Raw genomic sequence first — 25,577 nt, forward strand, 5'->3', positions numbered from 1 at the left:
CGAGACGCCAAACGCAGCGGCTCGCCCGTATCCCCGGGGTGCGCTGTGCCTTTCGCCGTTGCGTTTGATCGGCCGTCTTTGGCAACGTCACCGCTGCGTCTCTGTGCGGAAGGTGCGGTCAGCGTGGCGACAGACCCCGGCTGGGTGCGCGCGGACTGTTTGGCATCCCGCTGTGGATCTTTTACGGGACGGGCGGGGGCGGACGTGTCAGCCCCCCTCAGAGCACACGGGCTAGGGCCCGGCGCATTCCTGGGTTTGGCACTTTCAGACTTTCCACACGTTGTCTCTGCTCCAGAGCCTTCAACAGCAGCATCTGAAACACACACACAGGTGACACGCAGGTCACAATCTGCCCTCTGAAGAATGGGTCAAATGGTCAGTTAAGAGAGAGTATGTCAAATCAACCCCCACCTCGCCCCCCCCATCCCAAAAGAGCTGTTACTCAGGGTCATGTCCTGTCTATCACCTGCGTGTTCATCTTCACCTTACCCCAAGAATCAAACCACACCAACATGACCACATGAAGACACACATCCAGAGCAACAAAATATTACCCAGCTTGTGCATTTTTACAACCATGGGATAAAGTGAATCCAACTCCACACACCAACACACTGCATGACATAGAGCCATTCCATCTGAACTGAGACTAAATTACACATGTGTCTTCTCTCCGCTGAGGGCCACTCAAGCTCTTTAACATTGGGATGTTACTGTGTGTTAAGTGTGCGTTCTGTTCTCTGATCTCTGTTTGAGTCTTACCACAATCAACCGGCTCAAACACAGCATGAAAGGCCGGGTCTGACTCAGTCTGCTCCAGACTGTCCTGGACAGCATCCTCCAACACGCACTCGGCTCCCTGTGCCAAAGGAGAGAGCACGTTATGCAGTGCGCACCCTCCCAAAACTGGAGGGTTTCCGCTCCACCTGCAGGGCCTTGGAGAGCCCCTGCTCCCTCTACAAGCCCAAGACCATCCCACACACCTGCAGGTAAGACGGGTGCGGAACTCCTGCAAGGGCTGCTCTTCCCAGCCAGAATTCTTCAGTTGCCAAAACTGAGGTGAAGGTGATAGCCTGGGTTTTTCCATTTAGTGTTGTACCACTACAAGCTTCATCTGCTTAGTATTGCACATGGTAAACCACAGTGGCGCCACCTGGTGGTACCAAGTAATTAAAACAGTGGCTAAAAAGAGGAGCTGTGGCTCAGCTGCTGCCTCCTCCACTGCACAATGCAGTGCTTTTTCAGCACTGAAATGCACGCCCCTCACTATGCTACATGGTGAGGTATGCACTCTTACAGCACTGCCAAACAAAGTGTGTGCTCTACAGCGCCACCCACTGCCCAGCGTCACCTCCTGTACTAAATTACAGTTTCAGAGAAGCCTATTACACGATTTGGCAATTTCAAAAACAAAGCTGCATAAAAGGGAAAAGGCATCAAAAAGTATTGCTGAAACACACTTGGAGTATATCTGTCACCGGGAGTGTGAGAGCCAGAGCCACAGTACCTGGACATCCAGCATTTCCTTGGAGGACTGGTCCTGTTCCACAGGGCTGCATGCTCTGTGCTTTAAGGACTGAGGGATATCACTGGAAAACACAGAAAAAGGAGAAATGATACAATGTGATATTATAATCAATTATATTATAATAATGAAATCTATTCCTCAGATGGCAATAGGTGTAATATTGAGATCTTCCCCAAAACGCCCCCCCGGTGCAGTAATATTTGTCCTGAAACTGCTTTAGCACCTTCATGTCCCTGTGAAATGTGGACACTTTACTTTTACCTTCCCAGGATCCTGTTAATGTTCTCGGCCAGCTTTTCCTGTAAGGACTTGTCGTTCAGTATCTTTTCCCGAGCAGCCTCTATAACCACTTGCTGGAAAAAAGAAAACATCAGACAAATCAGCTAAGGGTTGAGGGCAATGCTCCTATTACATTAAACCATTCAGAAACTCTTGAGTGGCTGTAACACTTCCATTTAGAGGTCTACATAATGATAAAGATGTATAAAACACTGACACAGACTACAGGGAAAATATTGTGCTTCTGTCTCAGTTCTTTTAAATGATGCACCAAGCAAAGACACTTCAAAAATCTACTCTGTCCTATAGAGAAGAGGGCTGCCCCAGCCCTGTTCCGGAATGCAGTGTTAGTAAATGGTGAGCCATGCCCCACTGCAGTGTGTTTATCTGTGACTGTGAATGTTAGCCTTAATCAGTGATGGCAGTTTTAGGACACAGGCACATGCCCCTTCTTAAAGGTAAGACTCACAGGGAAGCGGTCTGTGATGTCACCCTGGCGACGCCCACCCGGCCAGTCAGCTGCAGGGACGCTGGGCTCTGTGGGGAGGCTTTCGGTCCTGAACAATGTGTGCAGAGACCCGCCCCCAATCCTGCAGGAGTCACTGAAACACCCCCCCCACCCACGAGTCACAACCTACAGCACACAGGGAGCACACCCCACCTTCCATCACATCACAGTGGCCCTGAAGCTGTGGCCCTAACCACAAATCACCATCTCCGTCACAGCTTTGGGAATGGATTTTGTAAGTTCAATAAATTATGTTAGCTAAATTTATGTGTAACTTTCATTTATTCTGCTCTCTGACAGACAGGCAGATGAAGATGCAGAGAAGACCATGTCCCGCTGAACCCACAGGAGCAGCAATTGCACATCAATTATACACCAATTATTTAACATATGTGACTACAGTAACTACAGCATACTACACATTATCAAAAACTTCACAGAGACGCCATTACCACTGTGATGTGTGTAGCATGTGTTGGTTATTGGGTTAGTATTCGGTTCAGTACCTACCATTTCCTGTGACCTGGAGATAGAGGGGAAAAGTTGACTCTGTGGTCTGGAGCCACAATACGGAAAGGAGGATCTCCTGAAAAGACAAAAATCACATTCACCAACAGGGCCCCAAGGCCTGCTCTCTTAGAAGACAGTCTGATTAGTTGTTTGTGTGTCTGTGTGTGGGTGACTGCGCGAGTATGTATGTATGTATGTATGTGTGTATGTGTGTATGTGACTGCGCGAGTATGAGTGAGTGAGTGAGTGAGTGAGTGAGTGAGTGAGCGAGTATGAGTGAGTGAGTCAGTGAGTGAGTGAGTCAGTGAGTGACTGAATATGAGTGAGCGCTCTTACGTTTCACACTGACAGTCACATGATTCTCCTCCTGGGCCAAAGGCTGGCTGACAGAGTGAGGGGTGGGTCTGGTGTGCTGAGAACTGCGACAGACAGGTGTGGCGATACCCAGCATGCCCTGAGGCCTGGACATGCTTCTGGGGGACTGCGTGGATGACAGCGCCCTCTGGTGCCTGGTGTCAGAGAACCCGTTCCATTTGCAGACTATGACGGAGAAAAGGTAAGGAGAGATGTGGTGGGGCAGACAAATCACAAGACTGCAGGTTAGATTCTCTGCAGAGAGATGCCACTGTTCCAGCCAGCAAGATACTAAACCTGAACTGCTGTGATAAATACAAACACATTATACCGTTTGAAATACCAAAAGATAAGTTTATGAAAGAGGATTTACTACTTACTCTGGTTCTGACAAAGAACTGGACTGTTCTGCAGGCACCTATGAACAGCAAACAAAATGCCAAAATCACGGTACAAATAACTGTGCGCAACAGGAATCCACAATGAGTGTGGCCTCACCTAGAGGGGTCCAAAAACACACTTATTCATTATCTATAGGCTAGACTCAGAAACAGAGACCCTTAGAGCATACAAACCCAGGCCTAACGCAGTGCTGGATATGCTCAACATTACAAGCAATATGCCAGAAAGAGCTAGGCTGAATGGCCTGTTCTTATTAAATGTCAAGTGTTCTTCATTTTCTTACACTAGTTTTCAGCATCTCCTGCAACTACCATTCATTTATTCCACTGGTGTCCCGGCTCCAGTATTGCATTGTAACATACATCTTCAGATGCACCAGCAGAAGCTTTTCCAGGCAAGCCAAACTTAACATGCAGGAAGAGGGACTGCTGTGAGATTGTGACATTATGGGCTAGGAGCCTTTTTCAGGTCACTGCTGTTTTTTGTTGTTGTTGCTGTCTCCATTTACCAGTTCAATACACAGCCAGCCACAACTACGTCGAAATGCTTGGAAACCAAATTAAATAAAAAGCACCAACTTACTTTATCTGGTTGAGTGTAAAATCTAACTTCTTCCATAGTGACGTCACCATGACTGGAATCTCTGTGCCTTGGCTTGTTTCTTCGTGGACAAAAAAGCAGTATTACAATCTGACAATAACAGAGCGATATAATTTTATATTTATCTCTAAGCAAGTTCGTCTTTTTATTCCGTTGTCCTACCTTTTGTTTTAGCAGTGGCATATTCGGTCAAAATAGTTGTCAGGTTTTTTCCAAACAAGGACTGCAATTGACAGATGCATACATGAGTTATTCTGAATGTAGTCTCAATGTTTTGGCGTAATATAATATCTTGTGAAATATCAAAATTTGAACGAAAACGTGACTAGTTTGTGGACATCGGGAAATTTGAGCAGAATTCTACAGTTCAGCTCACTTATGCAAGGAACGTTATTGAAGTGCATATCATAACTCTTTGGAGCAGTTAACTCCAGGCAGTATTGGTGGTTACACAAGAATTGTCAGCGTGCTTACAAAAACACAATCAGGAGTAGCCGCGTCGTCAGTGATGTGTTCTGCATACTCCTTCAAATCCGGGCTTTCCAGGATGAACGCTTGGCTGGTGGCACGTAGTCCCTCTTGCTGAAGGTATCCTTAAAGGGAGACACATGGCACACTAAAAAAAAACCCGTGCATTTACCAGGCATGCAAACCACGCAATTTCATTCTCTGCAGTCAGAGCTGTGTTATCTACGTACTGTGCAGCCTCCGAAAAACGATCGAGTGGCCATTATTGTGAGAGGAACAAATGCACAAAATGGCAAAGTCAAGTTCATTCGAACTATCTGGAAAATGCCATGTTGCATACCAACATTCTAGCTAACAAGAAATGGCTCAGGTGCAATTACTTAAAAAAAAAACGTCAGATTAACGCACGCATGGATCGTTTGCTAGTAACCTGTTGACACTAAAATAAAGAACTTAGCTGTAGCTAGACTACAGTAATTTGGAAACTTAAAATTAGCTCTAGCACTTACCCAAAACAAGCCTCGCTATGTCTGACGGCAGTAACATAGTGAGCTATGTTAGCTAGAGCCCCGTTCAGTTGTTTTTCCAGTAAAGCATTATCTGCACAATGTAATGTGCATAAGCAACATCAACTTACAAGCCAAAGCAATCAGGTTGTTTTACTCTGGCAGTCTGTCTTTCGAAATGGCGCGGAAATTCGGCACCTGTGATTGGATATGCGTAAAATACGTCGGAGATGTAACACGGAGGAGTGCAACACGGGAAATGTAGTTTGCATCAATTTTTAGTCCGCCACCGTATTTGAAGTTAATATGTTTACAATTTCCGCTCGGCAGGTAGACAGCTTGTTATGAGGTAGTACCGTTTGCCAGTGTAATAATGTTTAGAACAATATTGCCTGGGGTGCAATACATTTGCATGTGTTTTTAATAATCTGGAAAGAAATTTATTTTCAAACAGTGCTTGCACTCATGAAGTAAAACTGTTTTTCAAGCACGTTGCCAAAGATAAAAAAAAAAGATTCCCATAAATACGTGCACAGCAAAAGTATTTTTAATAACATTTATTGGACACAGACATGATGCAAAGCAAGGCATCACTGTGTGCTCTATGACCCGGCTCCTTTACGTGAACGATGGGAGCCGGCTCCCGTCTGAGAGCCCATTTCTTTCTTCTTTTTTGTGTTAATTAATACAACACAGAATAATAGGATGATCTTTTCGCCACACTGCTCGGCCACAGGCACTCCATACACTTACTGAATGTTAGAATTGTAACATACATTTATGCACGACGACCAGATGCACTGTGTTTAGTGTTTGTAGCGAAACGCTAATTTACAACGTTAAATATAAATAAAACGTTCAATACACGTGTAATAGTGTTTGGTGTTTTTACTTTAATGTTTCTATAGCAAACATAATGTAAAATAATGGTATTCTGGGAATTATAAAGTTTACTATAACTACATAATATTATTTAAGTATTTAAATAATTTAAGTGATATACGTGCACACATACCAATCATAGGTCAAAACAATGGTAAATTTGGCTGAATTATAGAAGCCAGAAATGGTACTAAACGAAGAGCTGTTTGGGAGCCTAAAGAGCCTTTAGCTGCTGAGCTGAGCCAAATGATCCGGCTCACTAAAAAGAGACAGAATTCCCATCACTACAATACAGTGAATCACTGGATTCTCCTGTCCGCTCTTGCAGATCTGGGCATCACCAGCACCGCACTCTGCTGGTTTGAGTCCTACCTAGGTAGGTCCTTCAAGGTATCTTGGAGGGGTGGCATATCTAAGTAACATTTGCTAACCACTGGGGTACCTCAGGGATCGCTGCTTGGCCCTCTCCTCTTCTCACTGTGCAAAACCTCACTGTGCCCAAACATTCAGATGCATGGCTTCTTCTACCACTGCTGTGCCAATGACGCCCAGCTCAAAATAGTTCTCACTCCGTCCTGCACAAGTTTCTGCCTGCCTCTTGGACACCTCAGCTTGGATGAAAGAATGCCACCTCCAACTCAACCTGTCCAAGATGGAATTCCTTGTCATCCCAGCCAACCCATCCATTTAGCACAATATCACTGTACAGCTTGACTCCATCTAGGTCTGCAAGGAACCCGGGAGTAGTGTTTGATGAAGAGCTGAACTTTAAGGACCACGCTGCGATGACAGCCAAATAATGCAGATTTGTGCTGTACAACATTTGGAAAATCAGGCCCTACTTATCTGAATATGCTGCACAGCTCCTTATCCAGGCTCTTGTTATCTCAAGACTGGACTACTGCAATGCTGTCTTGGCTGGCCTCCCTGGATGCACCATCAAGTTGCTGAAGAGGGCCCATGTTACACCTCTCTTTGTCTCGCTCCACTGGCCCCCTGTAGCTGCCCGCATCAGGTACAAGGCCTTGTTGCTTGTGTTCAGAACAGCCAACAAAGCTACACCTACCTACCTGAACACTCTATTACAAGCTTATATTCCCTCCTGACCACTACACTGCTACCGAATGGTGTCTGGTGGTCCTGTCACATTGCAGTGCAAAATCATTGTCCAGAACCTTCTCTGCCATTGTCCCTGGATGGCAGAATGACCTTCCACACTTCATCCGTTCCGCCGAATCCCTCAATATTTTTAAGAAACACCTGGAGACACAGCTCTTCTGCATCACCTGATCACTTGAATTGCTACCACCTAAAGCAATTTATTATGTCCTAACCTCTAAACTGTTTTCCTTTTAAAAAATTAATGGTTTAATGTACTTGTTTCTACCAGCTAGCTTGTACTTTGTCTGGACAACTATTGAAACTTGGTCATGCAGCACTTTTAACATTGTGACTGCTTGCTTGCAGACTGCATTGTGCTTGCTTGTGTTGTACTCACCTGTAAGTCACTTTGGATAAAAACGTCTGCCAAATGAATAAATATAAATGTAAATGCAAGGCATTATATGAGGTAAACAATATATTGCTTGTTTTTAAAGGGATGAACGTACTTGACAATATCGCCATTATATTTTTAATATTATATTATCAATATTTATTAATATTTAGATATAGTGTAACGCAATATAACACTATATTATATATTATATAGCATGCCATTATATAAGTAATACTCCGTTATAAATTTATATAAAAGTCGGAAAATACAGCCTAGGTAGTTATTTGTACACGTTCAGGTATCCGTTCAGATCAGGTGCTGTGCAGCTCGTCAGGTCTGCTTAGGTTAAGGCTGCGTTAAGGGAATCAACTGTGTCTACCGCCAGCCAATCCGAATAAATGCAAACCAGTGAAACGGCACAGGTCTGCCTCTGTACGATCGCTTTCCAACCAACATCCGGGTTTCTGTGCGAGGGGGTCCTTCCTACGTTTGCGTATTTCATTGGCCGTATCTCCTGCTGGACGTAAAGAACGTAGAGTCTACGAACGACGTAAAATCCGTTTATGAATAGCAATACAATACGGACAACGTGTGGTGTCGTTCTACTCTGTGCGCCATTCTGCAAACACAGCGACCCGTTTGAATGCGGGGGGATTGCGTTTTATGTATGTTCGTCTAAGAGATGCTATTGTGATTGCTGGAAGATTTTGAATATAGATCGGTTGCCGTGGAATTGGAGGTAATTTGTCCTGCAGTATGAGTGCAACAACTTGCTAACGAACAAAATCTTATATCGAACAAATAAGCAAGGAATTAAAATCATGGCCTGTTGTGTTCTGAGCAAGCTAGCTGCTAGCCAATTTCGTTCATAGTTTCCGATGCTAGGTACTTAGCTAAGGCTTGTTGTAGCTAATTTTCTGGTAAATGAAGTAGTCGCTACATGTGTAGTTAACTCGCTTGCTACCAGAATCGATTGAGATCTTTGCAGTTCTTTAGTCAAGTAGCTAACGTGGCTAATGTGAAACAGGTTTCCCTGTTAGCTGACTTGAGTTGGAGCTGGTTGCCTTTTCACGAGGTATAAACTTTTGCAGTCTGCACGTTTTTCCCTCCAGTGCATGCCTGGAGTCCAACAGCGAACAACAATAGTCCAACAATTGCTATCTAGTTTGTTACAGCTGATAGTTATGTGCGTTTGGTTGCCATAATTGGTTGTTTTTAAGTGTTAGAGATGTTTTGTATCGCGCTCGTCCGTCATTTCCTGCCGAGTAACAATCGGCATTGACTGGCATGTTTTCTAACTAGATAACTAGATTTACTGGGTACACGAAGCGGACACTTCTATGAGTTTTTACATATTTCGTTTTACACATTTAGGGGTGAGACCAATTATTCGATCGTTAAAGTACTCCTATCTTTTCATCCCTGGTGGATTACGCAAACTGCCCAAATACGTATTAATGAACATAATATTCTTCGTTATAGGTCAAGGCCCATGCATCAAGTAACTAATATTAATTGAAGTATTTTCCTACAGCGTGGGGACGGGGGTTGGCAGTAGTGTCGTCAATATTAGAATTAACAAAATATTTGAGCGTTTGATTAATCAAAATTCATATGCCTACTTCATATTGGTACTCTTTTACTGTCTAAGCCGACAGTGACCTAAGACACCCAGTAAGCAGAGTTCTCTTTGTGTTGCTGCTGTCTAGAGGCCACCATGGCAGCTGCGTTCCCATACAGAGGAGTGCCGGGTAACATGCCGGCGGGCATTCCCACCCCAGGCCAAATCCCCGACTACATGTCCGAGGAGAAGCTTCAGGAGAAAGGTAGGATTGGAGCTGTGGGTCGTCACGGTTAAGTCGCATATTGAGAGCTGGTTGATATTTTGGTTGCTACCACAGCACTGATCTTCCTAACTCCGTTGTCTGTGTTGTGTGACCCGCAGCTCGGAAGTGGCAGCAGCTGCAGGCGAAGCGCTACTCCGAGAAGCGCAAGTTCGGCTTCGTGGACGCGCAGAAGGAGGACATGCCCCCCGAGCACGTCCGCAAGATCATCCGCGACCACGGCGACATGACCAACAGGAAGTTCCGCCACGACAAGAGGGTCTACCTCGGGTGAGTTGCGCCTCTGTCTCGACCCCTCCGTCGGACCTCCGAGCCGCTCGGGTGCTGGCGTGTTTGAGACTGACCGGCTCTCTGACTCCTTCCCCCCCTCGCAGCGCGCTGAAGTACATGCCCCACGCGGTGCTGAAGCTGCTGGAGAACATGCCCATGCCCTGGGAGCAGATCCGCGACGTGCCCGTGCTCTACCACATCACCGGCGCCATCTCCTTCGTCAACGAGATCCCCTGGGTCATTGAGCCCGTCTACATCGCGCAGTGGGGGTGAGGGACACCGGCCTGCTCGCTTCGCGGCCCTCAGCTGCTGTTTAAATGAAAAGAAATGGGCTGTATGATGTGTACAGAATGAGAGTCTTGCTCTAAAAGCACTCTCTTTACGCAGAAGGGACGCTTGTGTTGGTCCATTTATCACCAGGTAAAGAATCACTGGGGCAGCAGTGCAGCATAGTGAGAAGGTGCAGGGCTCATAACTGAAAGGTTGCTGGTTCGCTTCCCAGCTGCAGCTGTACCCTTAGGCAAGTTACTTAACCCACAGCTGCTTCAGTAAATATCCAGCTGTATGAATGGGTAACATAAAAATTGTAACTAATGCAAGTAGATCTCGTTAAGAGCTTCAGTTAAACAGCTGCAGTGTAATATATTGAATCAGGTCCTACAGTTAGTTTTACCTCACGCGCTGCCATATGCGTTGGGAGCCCTTGCCCTGGTGTTTGTGCCCTTTGGCTTGCCGTACATTGTGACATTACTCATGCCGGCCGGGGTGTTGTGTTTCAGTGCCATGTGGATCATGATGCGTCGGGAGAAGAGGGACCGGCGGCACTTTAAGCGCATGCGCTTCCCACCCTTTGATGACGAGGAGCCGCCTCTCGACTACGCGGACAACATCCTGGACGTAGAGCCGCTGGAGGCCATTCAGATGGAGCTGGACCCGGAGGAGGACTGCTCTGTGGTGGACTGGTTGTATGAGCACCAGCCTCTGCGGGAAAACACCAAGTGAGTCACCTGGGACAGGTGGAGAGAGAGATTAAATAGAGAAAAAAAGATTAAATTGATTTGATTGAATTTTTTTAGATTTTCATATTTAGTTTTTGGTTTTTTAAATATTAAAGGTTAATAATATTTGTATTATTTTATCATTTATATGAAAATTTCTTTGGTAATACTGTGCATCTGTGTGGGCATGCCAGTAAAGTTTGTTTGCATTTGAATTTTTAAACCGAGACCAAGAAGCTCTGGACAGGTGGAGTAAGTGAGAGGGACCAGATAGCTGTCTGTCCCATTCCGTTTTAGTAAAGTGTGTATGTCTCCTGCAGGTATGTGAATGGAACCACCTACAGACGCTGGCAGTTCACACTGCCCATGATGTCCACCCTGTACCGTCTAGCCAATCAGCTGCTGACCGACCTGGTAGACACTAACTACTTCTACCTGTTTGACCTGAAGGCCTTCTTCACCTCCAAGGCTCTGAATATGGCCATTCCAGGTGGCCCCAAGTTTGAGCCCCTGGTCAGGGACATCAACCTGCAGTAAGTGCCCCCTTGTGCTGTAGGATTGTCCATTTGTGGTCACCCAGTTTTAGTAGTGGCGCATTGCTGTGAATGTGTCTCAGTGTGTCTCTCGCAACCTTACAGGGATGAAGACTGGAATGAGTTCAATGACATCAACAAGATCATCATCAGGCAGCCAATCAGGACGGAGTACAAGATCGCCTTCCCTTACCTGTACAACAACCTGCCACACCATGTCCATCTCACCTGGTGAGCTCAGCCTGGGCATCTATGTGATGAGTGTGTGTGCCTCTGTGATGTGCTTCCGTGCTGGAGCAATGAGTGTCTGTGTGTGGTGTGCCTCTGATGAGTGTCTGTGTGAGGGTCCGTGCTGGTGTTATGCTGGTCTTGCTCTCTTGGGTAGGCTGATGCCAGTGATTTTGTGGTAACGTGATGCTGGTTTTGCTCCTGCAGGTACCACACACCCAACGTGGTGTTCATCAAGACAGAGGACCCTGATCTTCCTGCCTTCTACTTCGATCCTCTGATCAACCCCATCTCACACAGACACTCTGTCAAGGTATACACAGCTTGCTGAATCGACCTATCAAACACAGTCTTCCTTAAAAACCTACTGTTTTCACACTGCACTATTGCCAGACCACTTCCCTTTCCCCTCTCCCTCTCTGTCTCTCTCCTGTCTGTCTGCACTGTGATTGATGGATTTATTTTGGTCTGAATTGGAGAGAGCTGTCAGTACAGTCAGAACGTGCCACTCCTCACTATAACAGTAGGTGTTCTTAGAGACCCTGCCTCAGCTGGGTGGAGTGGAGCTCTTTCCCCTTTGGGCAGTAGGTATTCACAATGTGCTGGTCACACATTTCAGAGCCAGGAGCCACTTCCTGACGATGATGAGGAGTTTGAGCTGCCGGAGTACGTGGAGCCCTTCCTTAAGGACACGCCCCTGTACACCGACAACACGGCCAACGGGATCGCTCTGCTGTGGGCGCCCCGCCCCTTCAACCTGAGATCGGGAAGGACCCGCCGCGCCATTGACATCCCGCTCATTAAGAACTGGTGAGGAATAGGCAACGTCACTGAGGCCTAATGTGATACCTCTGTGTGTGTGTGTGTGTGTGTGGGTGGGTGCAGAGGTCACCTGCAGGTGGAAGGTAACACTGTACCTGTGCTGTCTCTGTGTTCGGCCAGGTACCGCGAGCACTGTCCTGCTGGCCAGCCGGTGAAAGTGAGGGTCTCCTATCAGAAGCTGCTGAAGTACTACGTACTCAATGCCCTCAAACACAGACCCCCCAAAGCACAGAAGAAGAGGTGCGTATGCAGGATTCCACTCACCTGAGTGACACCTGCCGTAGTGACCTTTGGCCTCTGCTGCTGTAGTGTGGTTCAACCTGCAGCAGTAAATCTGGAGGTGCTAGCAGTCATAGTCACATAGTCAGAAGATGGCTGGTGTTAAAAGCATGACACGGCGTGATTACTTAAACAGGCTCCAGAATGAACCTTTAGATCCTGCAGGGAGGATAGCTGGTAGTTGAAGAAATTTACCCAAATTTCACCAGCTTCGAAAGTTAATTGCAAATCAAATTAGCTTTTAACAGGGTCCCGTGAGGCACACATATGATTGTATGCAAGATCGTGTATTATTAGCTAAAACAGTTAGTGAGCAAGAAAGCATCACACCTAAAGCTAACAGCTAAACCACAGAAATGTTTCCTGATTGCTGTCTACCTAGTTAACCAGTCTAACTCAGCATAGTTGTTTCCACCTGTTTAAATTGATAGTAGGGCTGGTTATCAAAATATGTCATGTGACAGTGATAATTAAGGGTAGTTAACTTCTTAGACTGGCTGTGATAATAATTTTATAATTTTTTTTTATTTAGGCAAAAAACACCCACCAGGGTGGCTAGTGACCTCACAACTTAAACTATTTAAAGAAAAAAATCTGCCTGTGATTGCAGATGGGATATGTTTGTGTAGCAGAGCTGAAGTGATTAGTGATTGTGTGAGTTCTGCATAAAGCCTTACATGGCGGGTAGCAGGTAGCCGAGCGGTTGCAGTGGCTATGTCACTCCCCGAGACCTGGTTAAGTAGCGTTGTTGCCGACAAGGCTAGCGGCAATTTGCCTTTAGCTCAACTGGCAACGACGCTGGCTGTAAGGGGTTGGCAGCGAGCAGTGAGAACCTCGGTCTGAACCTCGCTCGTTCGCCGACCCACGTAACATCTAAAACACAACACAAGATCCTACAGTTACATTTGTTCGCTACCCGCATACCCCGCTCAGGTGTAACATCTTTGCTCTCCCTGCAGATACCTGTTCCGCTCCTTCAAGGCCACAAAGTTCTTCCAGTCCACAAAGCTGGACTGGGTGGAGGTGGGGCTGCAGGTGTGCCGGCAGGGCTACAACATGCTCAACCTGCTCATCCACAGGAAGAACCTCAACTACCTGCACCTGGACTACAACTTCAACCTGAAGCCTGTCAAAACGCTCACCACCAAGGTAAAGCCCTCCTGCCTGTGACCCGTGACCCTCCCACGTGGAAGAGAACCGCTACCCCTAACAGTGAAACTCGGGACTAAATGATTCATTATTGCTTCAGATTATTAAAATGATTGTGCTATTAAAATGCAAGGGAACCTTTTAAAGATCCATGGGATCAAGCTGCGTTTCATTTAAATGTGGTTCAGCTGAGCTGGACAGGAGCTGTGACAGCGTCTCCTGTTGTGTCATGCTTTTGGTGTCGTTAACGCTCGATGCGGTGTTCCCCGTTTCAGGAGCGCAAGAAGTCCAGATTCGGGAACGCGTTCCATCTGTGTCGAGAGGTGCTTCGCCTGAGCAAGCTGGTGGTGGACAGCCACGTGCAGTACCGGCTCGGCAACGTCGATGCCTTCCAGGTACGCCACGCCCACAGCCTGCACGGGCTCATGGGAAAGGTGTTTTTCGTGATCGTAATGGTGCTCGAATTCCCCTACAGCCTACACAGGCTCATGGGAAGGTAAAGGTGTTTTCGTGGTCGTAATGGTGCTCGATTTCCCCCACAGTTGGCCGATGGACTGCAGTACATCTTCGCCCACGTGGGTCAGCTGACCGGAATGTACCGCTACAAGTACAAGCTGATGCGCCAGATCCGCATGTGCAAGGACCTCAAGCACCTCATCTACTACCGCTTCAACACTGTGAGTCTCAGTGCATGCTGGGTAAAAAACTGAACAGGAATATAAGCTCCGTCTGCAGGGGCAGAGTGCATGTTGGTTAATATGCTCTGTCTCCCCAGGGGCCGGTGGGGAAGGGTCCTGGCTGTGGCTTCTGGGCCCCAGGATGGAGGGTGTGGCTCTTCTTCATGAGGGGCATCACCCCCCTGCTGGAGAGATGGCTGGGCAACCTGCTGGCCCGACAGTTTGAAGGTGAACATCCCCACATGCTCTCACACACACACACACACAGTCATACACGCCACCTCTTTCCTATGAATGCAACAGACTCGTAGAGAGTTCAGTGCTTTAACCGTGACCTGGGTGCATCATCTCCATGTTGACGCCAACAAACTGCCACAGATAACACACAGATGCACCGCGGAGAGGGCAGGGCGTCACTGCGGGAGTGTCACTGTGTGCTGTGTTCCAAACAGGTCGACACTCGAAGGGCGTGGCCAAGACGGTCACCAAGCAGCGAGTGGAGTCGCACTTTGACCTGGAGCTGCGCGCTGCCGTCATGCACGACATCCTGGACATGATGCCGGAGGGGATCAAGCAGAACAAGGCCCGCACCATCCTGCAGCACCTCAGCGAGTCCTGGAGGTGCTGGAAGGCCAACATCCCCTGGAAGGTAAGCGCTCCAGCTCACCTGTGCTCTGCACGTTTCTTTTTAACACAGTTAAGGAAATGCATTTTGGCATGCTTGCTTATTGGAGTACAAAGAGTAACGTTCTGCCCCCAACCCCCCAGGTTCCTGGCCTACCCACTCCTATCGAGAACATGATCCTCCGCTACGTCAAAGCCAAAGCTGATTGGTGGACAAACACAGCCCACTACAACCGTGAGCGAATCAGGCGTGGCGCCACTGTGGACAAGACGGTCTGCAAGAAGAACCTGGGCCGGCTAACCCGACTCTACCTGAAGGCAGAGCAGGAGAGGCAGCACAACTACCTGAAGGTGCACACCTCAGCATAACGACAGGGTTTTACCTGAGTAGAGGTGGTATACAGAGAGAAGCTCCAGGGTTGTGTTGCGGAGAGTGCAGGCTGTTTGTTCTTAACTGTTTCTCTCTCTCTCTCTCTCAGGACGGCCCCTACATCACGGCGGAGGAGGCGGTGGCCATCTACACCACCACGGTGCACTGGCTGGAGAGTCGCCGCTTCTCGCCCATCCCCTTCCCCCCGCTGTCCTACAAGCACGACACCAAGCTGCTCATCCTGGCCCTGGAGAGGCTCAAAGAGGCCTACAGGTAACCCCCAGCCCGCCTCGAGCGCCGCCCCGCCAAGCAGCCAGCCCGCAGCTCCCCGTAACACACGTGTGCGTGTTTGTATGTATGTTTCAGCGTGAAGTCCAGGCTCAACCAGTCCCAGAGAGAGGAGCTGGGTCTGATTGAGCAGGCCTATGACAACCCTCACGAGGCGCTGTCCAGGATCAAGCGTCACCTGCTCACCCAGAGAGCCTTCAAAGAGGTGAGTCCAGACAGAGCCGCGCCACAAACAGAGCAGCACCACAGACAGAGACACGCCACAGATAGAACCGGGCTAAATCTGGCTGCAGTGTGGTCTGTATTGGCTCATCTTGTCTTGGTATGTTCCTGTCCGGGCTGATGCAGCTGTTTCCTCCTCCCTGCAGGTGGGCATCGAGTTCATGGACCTGTACAGCCACCTGGTCCCTGTGTATGACGTGGAGCCCCTGGAGAAGATCACAGACGCCTATCTGGACCAGTACCTGTGGTACGAGGCGGACAAGCGCAGGCTGTTTCCGCCCTGGATCAAACCGGCCGACACTGAGCCCCCTCCGCTGCTGGTGTACAAGTGGTGCCAAGGTCAGAGTTCGGCCGCAGACCCATGTGACGGTCCCTGTGTGGATCCAAGTTGCTTCTCTGACCCCTGACCTATGACCTCTGACCTCCCCCCCAGGGATCAACAACCTGCAGGACGTGTGGGAGACCATGGAGGGCGAGTGCAACGTGATGCTGGAGTCACGCTACGAGAAGATGTACGAGAAGATCGATCTGACGCTGCTCAACAGGCTGCTCCGCCTCATCGTGGACCACAACATTGCTGACTACATGACTGCCAAGAACAACGTGGTCATCAACTACAAGGTGAGCCGCCTTCCCACGCCCAACTCTCCGCGTGCCCTTTGCTTCGGCTCTGCCTCTGAGGTCTGACTGATAACAAAGCCTTGTTCATCAGGGCTACAAGCCTGGGCCTTCATGGCTTTAAAAACCCCTGGACAGCTGAGGCATTTAAGTCTTACTGTCACAACACTTGTTGAGTACATCAGGCAAAACATTATATTACATAATTTACATTTAACAGATACTCTTACCTAGGGGTTTTGGATTAAGAACCTTGCCTTAGAGCACAGTGACAGTGCCCCAGTAGGAAATTGAACTGGCAACCTTTCAGTTACAAGCCCTGTCCTTACCACTAAGCCACACTGCTGAAACATACTTGACTGGGCTCAAATGTGCTAACCTTCCACAGCACACAGGTAATGGTGTTCCAGTGTTTCATTCAAATGTTTCTGTCTTCCCCTACAGGACATGAACCACACAAACTCATACGGCATCATTCGCGGGCTGCAGTTTGCCTCCTTCATCGTGCAGTACTATGGGCTGGTGATGGACCTGCTGGTCCTGGGCCTGCATCGCGCCAGCGAGATGGCGGGGCCGCCCCAGATGCCCAACGACTTCCTCAGCTTCCAGGACATGGCCACGGAGGCCGCCCACCCCATCCGGCTCTACTGCCGCTACATCGACCGCATCCACATCTTCTTCAGGTAAGAATCGGAATGCTCTTCCCGAGGGCGTGGGGTCGGGATCCAGCTGCAGCTTCACTGCTGCTCACCGCTCTTTGGGTTCCTCTCAGGTTCACAGCAGATGAAGCCCGGGACTTGATCCAGAGGTACCTGACGGAGCACCCAGACCCAAACAACGAGAACATTGTGGGCTACAACAACAAGAAGTGCTGGCCGAGAGACGCCAGGATGAGGCTGATGAAGCATGACGTCAACCTGTGAGTGTCCCCCCCCTGCCGTCCCGGAGAAGTTACGCATCAGGGGAGAGACCAGCAGCTCCTGACTGTGTGTCCCTTGTGTGATCTGTTGCAGGGGCCGTGCCGTCTTCTGGGACATCAAGAACCGCCTGCCGCGCTCTGTGACCACAGTGCAGTGGGAGAACAGCTTTGTGTCGGTCTACAGCAAGGACAACCCCAACCTGCTGTTCAACATGTGCGGCTTCGAGTGCCGCATCCTGCCCAAGTGCCGCACCAGCTACGAGGAGTTCACCCACAAGGACGGGGTGTGGAACCTGCAGAATGAGGTGAGCCGCCTGGGCCAGGTGGAGGGCTGCCTCTGTTCTTGCCTTTAACTTCCTGGTACTTTTGAGCTGTGAGCAAGGCCCTGGTCCACTAGCAAGAGGCACTGACCTGTGTGTGTTTGTCTGTGTGTGACTGTAGGTGACTAAGGAGCGGACGGCGCAGTGCTTCCTGAGGGTGGACGATGAGTCCATGCAGAGGTTCCATAACCGTGTGCGGCAGATCCTCATGGCCTCTGGCTCCACCACCTTCACCAAGGTAACCGCTGGCCACCTCCCAACTGTCCCTCCATAGTCTGTCCACCATCAGTCAGATAAGATGGGATAAAAGACGGCATTCTGTGCTGCAGCCCCTGTGCTGAGTCATTCTTTGCTGTCCCTCAGATTGTGAACAAGTGGAACACGGCTCTGATTGGCCTGATGACGTACTTCCGCGAGGCCGTGGTCAACACCCAGGAGCTGCTGGACCTGCTGGTCAAGTGCGAGAACAAGATCCAGACCCGAATCAAGATCGGCCTCAACTCCAAGATGCCCAGCCGCTTCCCCCCTGTGGTGTTCTACACCCCCAAGGAGCTGGGGGGCCTGGGCATGCTGTCCATGGGCCACGTCCTGATCCCGCAGTCTGACCTGAGGTGAGGGCCACAATGCACTCTGGGTACAGATGGAACCAAACGCAGAGGATTTTTAAACACGGTGTTTGTAAAAAGGAGGGCAGGTACTGTGCAGGCTCTCGGTGCTGCTGCTGGCTCGCCGCTCATCGTCCTCGTTTGCGCCCTCTGCAGGTGGTCGAAGCAGACCGACGTGGGCATCACGCATTTCCGCTCCGGGATGAGTCATGAGGAGGACCAGCTGATCCCCAACCTGTACCGCTACATCCAGCCCTGGGAGAGCGAGTTCATCGACTCCCAGAGGGTCTGGGCTGAGTACGCCCTGAAGAGGCAGGAGGCCATCGCCCAGAACAGGTACGCCCCCACAGCCCCACACCGGGAAAACGCCCGGGAGAGTTTGGAGTGTGCAGCGCGTTTTACGCTGGGACATCCCGGTATTGATTTGGTGTTGCGATTATCTTCACAGGCGTTTGACCCTGGAAGATCTGGAGGACTCCTGGGACAGGGGCATCCCCAGAATCAACACCCTTTTCCAGAAGGACCGGCACACCCTGGCCTACGACAAGGGCTGGAGGGTCCGCACCGACTTCAAACAGTATCAGGTAACCCTGCTCCAAACATGAGCATGTACACCAGCACACAAACACACAGACACGTCTACACAGGTATACACACTCACCTGCGTCTAGCATGTGCCACAAACCCAGATGAAGTGCACATGCAGGTGTCAGTGGGTTTGCTTTATTCAGCATGTGTTGTTTAAAGTTTCAGTTAAATGCCAAATAAAGGATTATAGTGGCTGTATATTAACCGATTCAAAATGTAGAAATGTAGTGTCTTCTCAGACCCCAACTGGAAGAACACGCTGTTCAGGGGAGGTTAAACAGGCAGTTAAACAGGGGAAATGTGCTTGCAGGTGTTGAAGCAGAACCCGTTCTGGTGGACCCACCAGAGGCATGATGGGAAGCTGTGGAACCTGAATAACTACCGCACAGACATGATCCAGGCGCTGGGCGGTGTGGAGGGCATCCTGGAGCACACACTCTTCAAGGGGACATACTTCCCCACCTGGGAGGGGCTGTTCTGGTGAGTGCGCCCGGCCCCGCTTAGCCATTGGTCCGTTCGCATGGCATATACCCGTATCCAGGGAGACGCCTTGGTGCTTGATGTCAAAGCTCTTTTAAATGTAGCTGGTAATGGGATTCTGTAACAGGTGAAACGGGGGGGCCGAGAGATGTGGGGTGCTGATTTTGGGGTTGTGGATTTGCCCACAGGGAGAAGGCCAGCGGCTTCGAGGAGTCCATGAAGTGGAAGAAGCTGACCAACGCACAGCGTTCCGGTCTGAACCAGATCCCCAACAGACGATTCACACTGTGGTGGTCACCCACCATCAACCGCGCCAACGTACGTCTCCCTCCCACCGCATTCCACGCCAGGGTCGCGTGATTCACGGTCTGTATTACTCCTGTGCGGTTCCCTCTAACGCTCTCTTCCCTCCACAGGTGTACGTGGGTTTCCAGGTGCAGCTTGATCTCACTGGAATCTTCATGCATGGCAAGATCCCCACGCTGAAGATCTCCCTGATCCAGATCTTCAGAGCTCACTTGTGGCAGAAAATTCACGAGAGCATTGTCATGGATCTGTGTCAGGTAGTGTAGGGCAGCCTCACTGTGTGCCTGTGTGTGTGTCTCTGGCTTATAACACACTGTGTTTGTGTGTTTGTACTGTGAGCCTGTGTTGTGAGCCTCTGTATGGCTGTGGTGTGGTTGTTCTCTGAGCCTCTGTGTGTTCTGAGTGTGTGTAGTGACCTCCCTCCCTCCCTTTTTCCTGCAGGTGTTTGATCAGGAGCTGGATGCTCTGGAGATTGAGACGGTGCAGAAGGAGACCATCCACCCCAGGAAGTCCTATAAGATGAACTCATCTTGCGCGGACATCCTGCTGTTTGCCTCCTACAAGTGGAACGTTTCCAGGCCGTCCCTGCTGGCTGACTCCAAGTACGCTGCCCCCTCCTGCCCCGCACTACTCTGTACAGAAAATAAATGGGGCATGTGCGATGGTGGCTTTTAGGTCCCGCCTCACTGTGTTTCTCATTGGTCGGCAGGGATGTGATGGACAGCACCACCACCCAGAAGTACTGGATTGACATCCAGCTGCGATGGGGAGACTACGACTCCCATGACATTGAGCGCTATGCCAGGGCCAAGTTCCTGGACTACACCACTGACAACATGAGTATCTACCCCTCCCCCACCGGGGTGCTCATTGCCATAGACCTGGCCTACAACCTGCACAGGTGAGCGCCTGCCTGTGTCTGCTTCGCTTGAGGCAATGACGGGTGAAAGGGAATCTGAACTGCAGACATGACTAACACTGTAACATCTCTCTCTGCAGTGGCTATGGAAACTGGTTCCCTGGCGGGAAGCCGCTGATCCAGCAGGCCATGGCAAAGATCATGAAAGCAAACCCTGCCCTGTACGTGTTGAGAGAGCGCATCAGGAAAGGCCTGCAGCTGTACTCCTCTGAGCCCACTGAGCCGTACCTGTCCTCCCAAAACTACGGGGAGCTCTTCTCCAATCAGATCATCTGGTTTGTGGACGACACCAATGTCTACAGAGTCACCATCCACAAAGTGAGCAAACCCTCTCCTGCCCCCCATTCTGTCCTCACAGAACCTTCTTACCTAGGTGCTCTTTATGGGGCCAGTGTGTTGTCACAAAGCCTTGCTTCCTATTTTCCATGTTTTTGAATAGAGCACTTTGTTATTGCCAGCTTTAAGTCTAATGTATACAGTATATACGGTGTATTCCTACGCAGCTCATGTTTGCTGGTAACAGTTGTCAGCATTGTCTGCTCTCCAGTTTCTCGTGAACACTGCCCTGGAGCGGAGCAGAGCAGAGCTTCCCTAAGCCACTCAAAATCCTGTTTCACAGAAGGATGTTTTGTGCTTTTGCAGACATTTGAGGGCAACTTGACCACAAAGCCCATCAATGGAGCCATCTTCATCTTCAATCCCAGGACCGGCCAGCTCTTCCTGAAGATCATCCACACGTCTGTGTGGGCAGGGCAGAAACGTCTCGGACAGGTACCCATGGCTCACTCTCTCTCTCTCTCTCTCTCTCCCTCTCTCCCTCTCTCTCTGTCTCTCTGTGGAGTGGAGGTTTTCTGATAGAGGACCTAACCAGTTTGTAGTTGTTTGTGTAATTTGGAATCTGCAGGAGCTGGGTGGTGAGGGATCAGCTTTCTGGTTTAGGTTGGATTTTCAAAAATGTGTATCATTAGGGATGGAGGAGTTTGGTTTGTTTCCACTCCCCTCTCATTACTCTCTCTCTCTCTCTGTGCAGCTGGCTAAGTGGAAGACAGCAGAAGAGGTTGCTGCTCTCATTCGCTCACTGCCTGTGGAAGAACAGCCCAAGCAGATCATTGTCACCAGGAAAGGCATGCTGGATCCTCTGGAGGTGAGTCCCACCCACCCCTGCAGTGACCACACCCTGCAGCCAGTGGCCACTGCCTGTACTCAGTGGTTTGGAAGTGGATGCCACAGTGTTGATGGAATGGCCATACTGGGTGATGAAATTCTGAGAGCACGTTCATTTTAAGCGCTCTCATTTGGATGGGAGCGCTGGGTGTGACTGTGTCTCCTCTGGGTGTTTCTCAGGTCCACTTGCTGGATTTCCCCAACATTGTGATCAAAGGCTCCGAGCTGCAGCTGCCCTTCCAGGCCTGCCTGAAGGTGGAGAAGTTTGGAGACCTCATCCTGAAGGCCACTGAGCCCCAGATGGTTCTGTTCAACCTGTACGATGACTGGCTGAAGACCATCTCCTCCTACACCGTAATGTCCCCCTCTGTCTGCTTCGAATACACTTTGATGACCTGGAAACGTGGAGCTGCTTGTGTTTAGCGTTTTTTCTCCTGTGTCCCCCGTGGCAGGCGTTCTCCCGTCTGATCCTGATCCTCCGGGCGCTCCACGTGAACAACGACCGCGCCAAAGTGATCCTCAAGCCGGATAAGACAACCATCACAGAGCCGCACCACATTTGGCCCACGCTAACCGACGAGGAGTGGATCAAGGTGGAGGTGCAGCTCAAAGACCTCATCCTGGCCGACTACGGCAAGAAGAACAAGTGAGTGTGCATCTGCTCAGGCTGTGGGGCAAATAACTTTGGCTGAGCTGATACAAACCGAAAGGAGGAATCATATACTATATAGCCCTTTATTAGGGCCTGTAGGGAAGAGGAAAGGGAAGGAAGGAGATGGCTCTGTAGGGAAGGGGAAGGAAGGGGATGACATGTGGCTGTTAGATTGACGTTTACATGATATGTGCACCCCTCTCTTCCAGTGTGAACGTGGCTTCTCTGACCCAGTCTGAGATCAGGGACATCATCCTGGGCATGGAGATCTCTGCCCCCTCCCAGCAGCGGCAGCAGATTGCTGAGATCGAGAAGCAGACGAAGGAGCAGTCACAGCTGACCGCCACACAGACGCGCACCGTCAACAAGCACGGCGACGAGATCATCACCTCCACCACCAGCAACTACGAGACCCAGACTTTCTCCTCCAAGACCGAGTGGAGAGTGCGGTGAGTTAGAGAGATGGGACTTTAATCCGGTCGGTCGCCAGAAGGCGTAGCTGAGTCCCAAGCCTTGACTGCCTCTCTCCTTGCAGGGCCATCTCTGCTGCCAACCTGCACCTCCGCACCAACCACATCTACGTCTCATCCGACGACATCAAGGAGACAGGCTACACCTACATCCTGCCCAAGAACGTCCTGAAGAAGTTCATCTGCATCTCTGATCTGCGCGCTCAGGTGTGCTCTCTCTACCCTTTCGGCAGAGCTGCACACATTTCCTCTTCCTCTCTGCAGTGCTGGCTTTCTGTGCACACAGATGAGCGAGTGAGTTAGTGTGTGTGGCTGACTGGCTGAATTTATCGCCTGTTCCTCAGATCGCGGGGTACCTGTACGGCACCAGCCCGCCTGATAACCCACAGGTGAAGGAGATCCGCTGCATTGTCATGGTGCCGCAGTGGGGCACACACCAGACTGTGCACCTGCCGAATCAGCTGCCCCAGCACGAGTACCTCAAGGTGAGACTTCACATGGCAGACGCCCCCTGTGGTGCATCATGGGCATATATCACAGTCTTACAGTGAATATGGTGTATGTATATGCATGTATTTACATAAGTGCACTGCTATTTTATTGGATTTTTATTTTCTCTGAATATTTGAGAATTTGTACATTAGGTTGAAGAGCCCAGCTTTTGGTCATTTTCCGGTGAAGTCATTATGTGGTCGAGCATGGAGTATCACCATATTAATAAAACAGATCAGTTGCATCTGAATGCATTTCAAAAGAAATGGTAATTTATAACATTGGTAATAGTGTAAGATGTACTAACATTGAAAAGAAATGAGTAAAATGAATCCTAAGACCATAAGATGAGAGAATGAGTCATCGCACACAGCACACTGCTCCTGTCCCCAGCTCACCTGTCCTACCTGTCCTTTCTGTCCCCTCTCTCAGGAGATGGAACCGCTGGGCTGGATCCACACTCAGCCCAACGAGTCGCCCCAGCTGTCCCCACAGGATGTCACCACACATGCCAAGATCATGGCCGACAACCCGTCCTGGGACGGAGAGAAGACCATCATCATCACCTGCAGGTACCTGTATCTCTCCAAGCGCACGCACGCACGCTCGCTCATTTCTGCAGCATCACACTCTGCCCCTCACACACACATACGTGCATGTCTGTTGAATGTTGGGGTAGTGATTCTGTGAGTTGAATGTAGGTGTGGTGGTGTATTAAATGTGTGGTTCTGTGTGTTAAACGTGTGTGGGTATGTTTCAGTTTCACCCCCGGGTCCTGCACTCTGACGGCCTACAAGCTGACCCCCAGTGGGTACGAGTGGGGCAGGCAGAACACGGACAAGGGCAACAACCCCAAGGGCTACCTGCCCTCCCATTACGAAAGGGTCCAGATGTTGCTGTCCGATCGCTTCCTGGGCTTCTTCATGGTACCTGGCCAGGTGTCCTGGAATTACAACTTCATGGGTGAGTAGAGCTGTTCTCTGGGCATGCACGTCACTCACGCTGACACCTGTCTAAGTAGAGGAGTAACCACTGAGGACTGAATTAGATGACAACTGGATTAGGCCATGTACCCACTGGGCTGGATCGGTTCATTTACCTGCAGTACTGGATCGGACTGATTATCTTACCCGGCATCGATTGGTTTAACCTGGATTGTACCGGATCAGTTCTTTTTACCTGCCCATAATGGTGGATTTATTTCCCTCCCAGGTGTTCGCCACGATCCGAACATGAAGTATGACCTCCAGCTGTCCAACCCCAAGGAGTTCTACCACGAGGTCCACCGGCCCTCACATTTCCTCAACTTCGCCTCGCTGCAGGAGGGCGAGATCTACAACGCCGACCGCGAAGACATGTACGCTTAGAGGAAAACGGGCATCCCAGCGCCCCTGCTGAGAGGGATGCCCCCTGCTCATGTGATTCACCCCATGTAGAGTGTAAGGGTGCAGTGACACCCTGTGGGTCTGGTTTAGCTTTTGGGTGCAGATATTCTCTACAGCCCTGTGTTCCTTATACCTTCTTCCAGTCACTGAAGGGTTAAACACATGAGATATGATATGTACCTGTTTGTTTTTACTTCTACGCATCTTCTTTTTGTGATGTTTCTTCACTAGGTTATCACACAGTGGTAGCTGTCAATTTGCCTTTTATGTAAAATATCTTTGCAGTAGAAAAAATTAGGTGTGACCTTCAGAATCGTTTCCCTCTTTTTTTTTTTTTTTTCTTTTTTTTTACTAAAGCAGTTATGTCTGTGCTCAATAGCTGTATTGTGCATAAATTGTTGACAATGTAATTTGGGTTTAAATAAAGAACATTTTTATTAAGTCAATTTGTCTCAGTTGAAACCCCTTTTTGGGGGGAGACTCAAAGCTCCACTGTCGTAAGTGATTACTTTTTTCATGTTATGAGGCTTGGCATGAGTTACAATACATATAGCTACAGGGACTGCAGAAAAATTTTCGGCAATAGAGGACATGGCTTAGAGTGACAAGCAGTGAGGTTTGGCAGCCACCATGACACAGGGTGTCTTACCAGGAGAGGGGCAAAGTTTGAGTATAACATGCTGCTGGTAGATTGCCAGTAGGGGGTGACAGAGACACCGCTGATCATTTGGATGAGACTATAAGGCTGGTCCTGGAAATCATAGGTACATACCACAAAAGGCAGGTTGTTCCTCAAAGTTCTGGCCAAATTTTCAGGCTT

General features: G+C 49.5%; 1 protein-coding gene across 1 annotated transcript; it reads left to right on the plus strand.

Annotated features, from left to right (window-relative positions):
• Window positions 1-8,113: 8,113 nt before the first annotated feature.
• On the plus strand, window positions 8,114-25,072 carry prpf8 (pre-mRNA processing factor 8). The gene is made up of 43 exons (XM_036536210.1): window positions 8,114-8,274; window positions 9,245-9,361; window positions 9,481-9,649; window positions 9,754-9,918; window positions 10,429-10,647; window positions 10,968-11,180; window positions 11,286-11,411; window positions 11,616-11,721; window positions 12,028-12,218; window positions 12,351-12,470; window positions 13,469-13,658; window positions 13,934-14,053; window positions 14,201-14,335; window positions 14,434-14,563; window positions 14,788-14,984; window positions 15,104-15,310; window positions 15,439-15,602; window positions 15,696-15,822; window positions 15,986-16,178; window positions 16,273-16,460; window positions 16,902-17,140; window positions 17,230-17,376; window positions 17,471-17,681; window positions 17,818-17,934; window positions 18,060-18,307; window positions 18,458-18,637; window positions 18,750-18,885; window positions 19,200-19,369; window positions 19,558-19,687; window positions 19,786-19,932; window positions 20,117-20,277; window positions 20,385-20,576; window positions 20,675-20,912; window positions 21,237-21,365; window positions 21,625-21,738; window positions 21,939-22,112; window positions 22,211-22,404; window positions 22,620-22,859; window positions 22,946-23,087; window positions 23,225-23,365; window positions 23,805-23,944; window positions 24,133-24,335; window positions 24,585-25,072. Exons 2-43 carry the CDS (start codon window positions 9,253-9,255, stop codon window positions 24,737-24,739), a joined length of 7,017 nt encoding a protein of 2,338 aa, XP_036392103.1. The 5' UTR covers window positions 8,114-8,274; window positions 9,245-9,252; the 3' UTR covers window positions 24,740-25,072.
• Window positions 25,073-25,577: the final 505 nt, after the last annotated feature.

Source organism: Megalops cyprinoides, chromosome 9 (genome assembly GCF_013368585.1).
Source record: "Megalops cyprinoides isolate fMegCyp1 chromosome 9, fMegCyp1.pri, whole genome shotgun sequence".
Lineage (NCBI taxonomy): Eukaryota > Metazoa > Chordata > Actinopteri > Elopiformes > Megalopidae > Megalops > Megalops cyprinoides.